Source organism: Coffea arabica, chromosome 3c, assembly GCF_036785885.1.
Source record: "Coffea arabica cultivar ET-39 chromosome 3c, Coffea Arabica ET-39 HiFi, whole genome shotgun sequence".
NCBI lineage: Eukaryota > Viridiplantae > Streptophyta > Magnoliopsida > Gentianales > Rubiaceae > Coffea > Coffea arabica.
The window spans coordinates 6906966-6916884 of NC_092314.1; the positions used below are offsets into that span (position 1 = coordinate 6906966).

The 9919-nt window shown below is 32.6% G+C and overlaps 1 protein-coding gene across 1 annotated transcript; it reads right to left on the reverse strand.

The window, feature by feature from the left end:
* Positions 1 to 7180: 7180 nt before the first annotated feature.
* Positions 7181 to 9282, reverse strand: LOC113734429 (F-box protein PP2-B11-like). Its single transcript, XM_072082117.1, has 3 exons — positions 8735 to 9282; positions 7822 to 7940; positions 7181 to 7734 (listed from the first exon to the last, which is right to left on the reverse strand). Exons 1-3 carry the CDS (start codon positions 8996 to 8998, stop codon positions 7311 to 7313), a joined length of 807 nt encoding a protein of 268 aa, XP_071938218.1. The 5' UTR covers positions 8999 to 9282; the 3' UTR covers positions 7181 to 7310.
* Between the last annotated feature and the right edge of the window lie 637 nt (positions 9283 to 9919).

Here is a 9919-nt window from a genome sequence, read left to right on the forward strand (position 1 = left end):
ATGATTATGACTAATATTTACCAATAGAATCTTAATTTGCATATTCTTATTGTATTTTGACCGAAAATAGCTTTATTGGCTAATTTGACAATGAATGCAAGATTATTTATTAGCTAATACCAGATGAAATCAAATGATCACGTATAATATATGGTATTCGTATTGTTAAGTGAAATCAAATAGACACATACATATATTTATACTATTCGGATTATTAAGCAAAATCAAATAGACATATACTTGTGTTTAAACAAAATGTATTCACACACATTTTTTTTAGGGTTTCCCTCACATACATAATTAGTGAGGGATGAAAATATTCATTTTTTGAAATGTGAGAGATGGAGAAATTCATTTTGTGAAATATGAGGGATGAAAAAATCATTTTATAAAATGTGAGGGATGAAAAAATTTGTTTTATAAAATGTGGATGACTATAGATCAGATTATGTAAAATATAATTTGACAAATTTACCCTTCAAAAATGATCACGTGCAAGGCACGTGATGGATTCCGGCCAAAAAATGATCGGAAACCTAGTTAGGGACTAAATTTGACCGATGTGAATATGTAAGGGACATAAAATTGCACTTTTAAAAGTAAGGGATGAAAAAAGTCATTTTACAAAATGTGAGGGACGTTTTGGACGATTTTCCCCAAAAGAAACAGATATGAGACGAATGAATACCATCAAGCTACCATCAAGCTGCTTGGCTAGACAAAAAAGAATACCATCAAGCTACCATCTTGATAGAAAAAAAAAGGTTTGTCCTCCTTTTCCAACTAATGCAATTCTTGTTATCTACAAAGCATAATTCTGCATTTTGTGACACTCGACTACATATAGCACATTTTCATTGTTGCAGCATTTTCTTTCTTTTTAACACATTTGATAACTGATGATGTTAAGAGTCAGCAGCTCAAAATTGCATTAAAAAAAGCGTTTGGATTACAAGATTTTTTAAAAAAAAAATTTAATTTTGTTTTGCTTGCATCACACACACAATTTTCAACCACCTTTGTATTTTACATGTATCACATCACAAAAAATCACAAAAAGTGTTACAGGATTCATCTCAAATAAATATTTCAAATAACTTCCCATAATTATTTTTTGTGTGTTTATTCATTTTCTTGTTTATTTTATGTTATCTCTGTATAGGCAAAATCACATACACCAGATAAGGGGAATGCCTAACCATCAAATTCCCTGTACAACCATGAAATAAAGTATCAGCATCTATACAAGAAAGCATGAGATGGTGAAGCTACTTCCATGATCACAAATTGAAGCTAAATCAGCATACATTTTGCAACAGGTGGACCCTTTAATTGGTGTCAATCTCGTTCACTTGCCAACTTTAAGGTAAAATGGGTAGTGATGGAGCCAGGAGTTTTTACTTGGGAGGCCAAAATTTTTTCGAACAAAATTATCTTAATATGTTATGTTCAAAATAATTTTTATTTATTTAAATATGTAACATCTTAAAATATCAAACATTAATTTTATGTATAAAGGTATGTCTATTTCATAAATATGTAACATAGTCATAACTAAATTAAGACAAGAAATAACATTTGATTAAATATCTTATAACATCACAAATCACCTAAGTTGCACATTATGAAAAGACGTTCCAATATGTCACTTGCGCAAAAACAAAAATATAACGATGCAATATAAATATAACTATTTTCAATTTAAAAAAGATAAAAGTTATGTTAATATACCTTGAAATTTCATCCTCTTTTATTAAAAGTAAATTGAGATTTACATTCTTTTATAGAACTAAATTCATGTATAATTGAATCAATGCTAAATTTTTGAACAACTTCCTTTTTTTATGTACATTGTTAGGCAATCATTCAAGAAATTATCTTTTATCTTGTTTTGGAGCTTTGTTTTGATTATATTCATAATTGAAAATGTCCATTCTATAGTTGCAGTTGACATAGGAAGAGTGAGAACAAATAATTGTCAACAACAGGATAGATCACTCAATTTCTTGTCTTCACCAAGCCTTCAAGTAATTATTTGTATATTTGTATATGGGTCAACAAGAGTATAGATCACTAATTTTAAATTTTTTATCAATTAGGCTAAGTTGTATATTTGTATATGGACCAATAAAATAATTATTTTTGTTTTAGCTCATTGATAATTATGAATTGAGTCTTTTATTATAATATATCAAATTGGGTCAATTTACTATGGATTATCAAATTATATATTTTATTTTTTGAATGTTAAATAATTAGCACAATAAAAATAAATAACTTTTTTTGAAGAAAAAATTAAATCAAAGATGGCTGATTCATACACACACACACACATATATATAAACTCTATCGGAATATAAACTAAAATCGTAAAAAATTAGAGAAGGCCAACTTTGTCTTATACATATATTTACATATTATGAATTAAAATTTTCAAAACTTAGGGCCATAGCCTTCCTCAGCCCCCTTGGCTCCGTCATTGGTACTAGTGGTGTACATGGATCCCGAAGGCGTTAAGTTTAAGGTCTATAGTTCCAAGGATGGAACCTGGAAGACTATAGAGTATTTTCAAGGTGGTTGCCCTCCGGTGGGGTACTGTGGTAAGTTTGTGAATGGGAAGTTGCATTGGTCACTGGAAGGAGATGCTGGTGGATATATTATTGATTCTCTTGATTTAGCAACAGAGATGTATGGACGGATAGAGAAACCTAAAAATTGGCTGTGATGAAGATTCTAAATCTTTGTTTAAGCCAACCTTGGATGTTTTCCAAGAACTCCTTTGTTTACTTTATCTTGCTAATGATGGTCGTACAGATGTTTGGGTTATCAACACAGGGGTATCGAGTAGAGATGGCAACGGGGCGGGGTTGGGGCTGGGGAGAGGCGGGGTTGGGGCGGGGGACCTCTCCCCCGCCCCCCGCCCCGTTGCCTATTAGTTCCCCCCGTCCCCCGCCTCCCCCCGCCCCCACCCCGCCTTGCCCCGCTTCTCCCGCGGGGTTAATATAATTTTATTATAATTAAATTTTAATAAATAACCAAGTACTAAAATATCAACACATCACCAAATTATTATTCATTGTAATTTTACAATTGAAACTCATAAAAATAATCAAACAGAAGATATTTGAATACTATCCAATATGATGAAATAAATATAACTAAAATAATCAAGTTTTCACTTTTAGTACAAATGCAATCACTAATTCATTATTGTGTTTGTACTTTTTTTTGAGAAAAAAGTGTTATTCTATTAAGCGTAATTAGAAATTTAGTATAAATGTATTAGTAAATTTAGTACAACTAATTAATAAATTCTATTAGTAGACATCTATAATTATTCATATATCAATTATATTACATAAACTAATATACATTATATAATACATCTAACTAATAATATCATTATTATAAGTTTATAACTAATTAACTTACATATTATATATATTTATATACATATATATATTTTTTGTTTTGCGGGTGACGGGGCGGGGGTATACTCCCCCGCCCCGTTTCTAAGCGGGGGGAAAAAATTCCCCCCCCCCGCCCCGTGAGCCCCCGCGCGGGCACCCGCCCCCATTGCCATCCCTAGTATCGAGTCATTGCCGGACTAATCCCCTGGGCTGTACAGAGTCCCGCCCAAGAATGTACAGCAATTTCGTGCAGCAAAGTTCGAACTAGTGACTTACGAGATACTACCGCATGTGGTCACCAACCGAGCTCCCTGTTGGGGGCTAAAGTTAGTTAGACTACTGGGTGCCAAATTTCTACTACTTATGTCACATGAGGTTTTTAGAAACCTCCCTTGAGGTTTTTAATAATTTCCTTTAGCTCCTTTAACATTTTAAAAATTACACGTACTTTCCTTGTCATTTAAAATAATAATACTGCTCTTAAATATTTTAATAAAATTCCCTTGTTTGTTATGCTTATACTAAGTATAATGACTTTTAAAATTATTTTTTCATTCTTTTTCCTTCTTATTATTTTTTTTAAAAAAATTTTTTTGCCAATAAAACAATAGAGCTATCACTATTATCTCTAGTTTCTATTATATCTAAATATCGAACTAGTGATTTTTTTGATGAGTTAAATTATATGTAATCTAATATTTTTGCTGATCTTTGTTTTCTATTTTTTTTGGTATTAAAATTAATAATAATAAAAAAGAAATGGCCCAAAACTACTACTAAATTATGAAAATTTCACTACTCGAAAAATTCATAAACTCTAAATAAATTATTTCAACATTTTATTTTCCATCTTCTAAATCTAAATCCGTAATAAAATATCATCAAAAGTATCCTACCATGGTGATAAAATTATTATTATTATTTTTTTATTAAATAGTTGGTATGGACATGAAAAATTTGGCACATTTTCCTTAAAATTATACACGATAATCTTATAATTGTATAAGAAAATAAATTAAAACTGATTACACAAAGGCACTTTTGGGTATTCATTTAAAAATTTGACCAAGTCAATATTATTTTAAGATTTTGTTATTAAAACTATCAAATCAAGAGAGATAGGTGTAATTTTGTTACTAAAACGTAAGTGTAATATTTTTTTTTTTAAATATGAAACAAACTTATAAAATTTTAGATTTTTGCAGGCTCTACTAGTTTCTAGATTGAACATTGATAGATTGAAAGTAATTTGTAGCTTTTAATTATGTATCCATAGTCACATTGAGAGTAATTCATAGTCATTTGGGAGTTCTTTTTTAACTTTTTAAATAACTCCTCACATTAACCCATGCCGCAAAGTATCCAAAGTGTGTGCGCGCAACTAACGTAGGGCGTCTTCTCACACTTGACAGAAACTATATATCAATACAACCACTTTAGTACCACTAATCAATGCTGACCAACCAACGACAATTAAAATAGTGGCGATCATTATCAATAGAGTCTCAACGCTTTATTTGGACCTGCATTCAAAATTCAGACTTTTCAGAAAAGTGATTAAGTCACCCGATTCCTCTCTTAACCTCTTTGGATTCCAACAACACAGTACTACCTCCGTCCCACTTTAATAGTTCTGTTTCTTTTTTCACACAGTTTAAGAAAAAATAGTTAATTTTGTTGAAAAAATAAATTTAGATTGCTATTTTTCTAAAATATCCTCATATAAAATATGGTACAACTTTATGGGAACTTGAATTGATGGTAACAAAAGAATCAACTCTCATTAAATGGGATAGATTTATAGTAACAACTACTTACATTGAATAAGAGTATTTTAGGAAAATTAAAATACAGCTATATTCTTCAATTGAAAAGTGGACTATAATTTGGGACAGATGAAAAAGAAATACAGGACTATCAAAATGGGAGGGAGAGAGTATTAGATAAAAGATAGTTGTATAATAGAATTTATCGTATTAAAAAAAAAAATCAATGCTGGCCGTCTTGGGTTTGGACTACTGTTCATAAAATGTAGAGGTGTCAAAATGGGTGACTTGGACGGATTGGGGTTGGGTAAAATGGGTAATGGATATAAGTGAGTCAATTCATTTATACCCATTTAATTAGATGGGTATAAATGGGTAAGTCAAAAAATGAATTGGGTAACCCAATTACCCATTTATAGCTCATTTATTTTAATTTTTTGCAAACTCATTTAAATTCATTTTTGCAAACTAAGTTATCAATTTATACCACTCTTTGTACCCATCATTAGTTTTAAATATTTATTTATAATGCTCAATAAACTTAATTACCAATTTTTTTTCATTTATACTCTATGTCACAAAATTACCTATTATTTAATAATTGAATAATATGAATATAAAAATTTGAATTAAGTACTATAAAAATTAATATAAAAACTTAATCCAAAAATTTTGAACCCCTAACATTTTTTTCATATATAAATTTAAAATTTTATTTTATAAAGATAAGAAAATAGGCTAAAATTTATCATAAATTGGTAATGTTAAAAAATGAACAAGTTAACAAACTAAGAAAAAATAAAATAATAAGATAAAACCAACAAATAATAATAATAATAATAATAATAATAATAATAATGTTAACATCATGACAAAATGAAAAATTTGAAAAAAAAAAGGGTAGGGGAAAAGAAGAGACTTGGGGGGAAGAGAATTTTAAATATGTTAATTGGGTTTGATGGGTTATCCAATAATACCCATTTATTAAATGGGTATTATTGGGTAACCCATTTATACCTATATACAAAAATTTAAGATACCCATACCCATCTATTCATGGATGGGTATGGGTAAATCTAGTTAAGTGGATTGATTTGCCACCTCTAATAATAAAATGACTTAAAAGTGGAGGAGAGGGCTGAAAGAATTGCGGAGGCCGAAAGAGGCTGTGTAAAAATCGCTTGGTATCTTTGCAGTAGTCATAGGGCATGCATTTTTGTCCGATCCAATTCATCTGTCCTAGTTTGGCAAAGTTGAGTTGAGCATATGCTGGAGATGTCCACCACCAGTTGCCAGGGAAAGGCAGGGCACATTGCTAAGTGGTCCATTCCATGTGCAAGCCCTTGGTCTAAAATTGCGGATTCTAAGTCAGTCGCTATGGTGCAAATTCTAAATCTGCACGGTAGCGACTGACAACTTATTTTAATTGTCGGCCGCTATCGTGCGCAGTCAGCATGGTAGCGATTGGATTGATGGTTTTATAAAAAAAATTTTCAGTCGCTATTAGTTTTGTGCATAACCCTTGTCAGACATACATTTTATCGAATTTTTTTTTTTGGTATATTCTGAGAAATTAGGTCATTCCAATTAGGTCGCTCCAACCGAATTTTGGACAATGATGAAATAAAAGTCTCATTTGATAGTTACTTTTAAGAGTTTTTATAAAAAAATTTATTATTATACTCGAAGTTAAAAAAAAAAAAAATTGAGAAAGTACTGTATCATAACCATACCATCTCCGTCATAGCTTTTAGTGACTTATTCATTAGTCATTTTTATATCGGGGGAGTGGTTAAATTTCAATTGCCATTGGAACTCGTGGGAGAAAGTTTTGTGATATTTTCTTTTTAATCGGAAATGTACGAGTAAATTTGTTGTATCTTCATATCACGTAGGATTGAATACATTAATTAATGTTTGTTTGGATAAAAGTTTATTTGGATGATTTATTTGAGATAATTACTGTAGCATTTGTTGTGATATGATATATGTGAGATAAAAAAGTGATTGGAAAGATAAAAATGTGATTGAAATTTATGAAGCAAATTATTTTTTTTCAATCTATCTCAATCCAAACACAAACTATGTGAAAAAACGTAGTACACCTACAAAACAGTAAAATAGTCTTGCTGTGTCACACGGGGCGAAATTCAATGCCTTCGACAATAAGGCCCGACTTCCCATGAAGGCTAATAATCTCTATCAGTCGAGCCTCCACCTGACCATCATCTCCTCTATCAGTATAAAACTTCCCCAGTTCTAATTCCATCCAGCCATCTGTTCTCATTTTGGGAAACTTTCCACCAAATTCTGCTGGATGATTCATACCTTCCCTTGATACAAGATGGACAGGTGCAGCTCTTCTTTTGGCCTCACCGTCACTCTCATGGTTTACAAATCTGATTAAACTTGTTGCTTTTTCAATCCCATAATACTCCTCTGCTATCTTGAACACTAGGAAAGCTGCATAAGTGGTACCAGTAGACAACATTTGACTTTCTATCCTGCCTCTGATATCCAGCCAACAAACAGCCTTAAGCTTGGCAACCTCTCTGAATCTGCGAATGCAAAAGATTGGCACATTATAATCACACTAGCAAAGGGGTTTGGGTGTGGGGGTGATTGGAGATATGATGAGGAAGAACCTTGAGTCAGGACGAGATATCCAATGCCAGTACCATGGATCTCTTGCCCAGGCAATGATGAGTTCTCTAGCCCCAACCATATAACATTTCTTTCCACTCCTTTTATCAACTGAAAAGCCCTGTTCAAAAGTTCAAACCAAATGGTCGCCAAGGGAAAATGGAAAACCACAGAATTACAAGTTATAGCCGGAAATGTAACAGAAAGGGGCGTTAACCGTGCATGTAAGGTTTGTGGGATCTAAGAGAACTGATAGAAGTTGGATGAGTGTGATTAAATTGCAGAGTTCTGAACAGGAGGCAATTTGATCACAAATTTTGAGTCCGGACCACATTGTTTTATGTTGCCTTAAATATTCTTAATAGCAGCGTGCATTACGGAAGAGACGAATCCTCTATGGTTCTCCTTTCATTTTAACACTTCTTCATACAACCGGAGGATGCCTTTCTTAATTCCTACTTGGATCAGGCTAATTTTACTTCTGTCTTAGCTATAACAGCACAAACATTTGATCAAGGTTTCAAGCACAAGAAAGAGTACAAACATATAAATAAAAAAAAAAATGCATCACATTAGACACAATGATTACTCTTGTCAAGTTTGAGAGCAAGATATTACTTCAATGTCAATGCAAATAAGTTTTAAGTATCAAAGAAATCAAGAAAATAAGAACTCAATAAACAGTTAATATGGTATCTCTAAGCTTTATTTTTAACATTTCACCTTAAAAGCTTACCCCAACAACTTTGCTATATGTATTGAATTGTCACAAATTGTAATTTTCTGAGCAAATTCATACTTCCAAAGAATACCGGGGACTGTTGCCATAACTTTACCTACTAGTCAGCCAAAATCAAATCATAGAGAACAATTTATTAACTACAAAATCCGATAACAGAAACGGATAAGGGGTACCATTCTGCCTCCATCAAGGAGAAGAGGAGAATCACAGAGAGAAAAGTAGAGGGCCTTTTTGGTTGAGCAATCAACAGCAGAATCTGATCTTGAAATGATATCTTGATAATCAGATGGTAGAAATTTCTCCCAAATAGTATCAGAATCAGCAGCAGGCTTGAACCCTTTTGAGACAACTGATGCTCTGATCACATCCACAGGTGAAGTGAGTGATAGAATCTCAGATATGAAGCCTTCTGGCAATCTGGCAAAAGGGCCTTCCATCTCATAGGACAGCTGCTATTCCACTGTTCTTCTTGCTTAACGTGGAAGTGATGACTAGCCGACTGAACAGAGGCAAATTCTTATAGAAAATAGCAAAGGAATAGAGAATAGAGTCTTAGCAGTTTTGATTCAATAATCTGTAATAATTTTTATTTTTCACGTCCTCTATTGGTTACAAAATATATACACGTCCTGTCCTTTACTAACGATTGATTAATAAACCTTAACCTTCTTTGTTCTGATGATGACAATTCTCCACTCATAGCTTCAAATTTGGCCTTTCACAAGGAACAACTCTACTCTTTGGGACAACAAATTCATTTCAAAGAGGTTGTTGTTGCATCATCATGCACGGCACGTCCTTAGAAAATGGAAGGCCACAAACAAAGAAATAAAGATGTGTACATCCACATCTATGGACTATATATATGACACTACTACTGAGGTTGTTGTTCATTTCAAAGAGGTTGTTGTTGCATCATCATGCACGGCACGTCCTTAGAAAATGGAAGGCCACAAACAAAGAAATAAAGATGTGTACATCCACATCTATGGACTATATATATGACACTACTACTGAATACTGATCCCTGTCCCATCCCACGTAGTAATTGGCGCATGATCCCGCGGACCAATCTTTCTGGCATCTCTGCATCAATGCCAATCTGTGTTTGCAGTGACAGGTCTGGTTTTTGGTTAAGTGTTGCTTTCAATGGCGCAAAAATTCTCGTATTCAAGTGTCACTAAACATGATATGCCATCGCTTTTGCATCCAGCTGTCATCAAACTGGCTATTGTTTTTAGCCATCCGATTCCTTGGAAGTAATAAAACTGTTTTGTTTTTGTCAAATGTCAATAGCTTGATGAGGACGGAATTGGAATCCTAGTCTCTCTGTTTAGCAAAGCTAGCTGCCAAGCTTA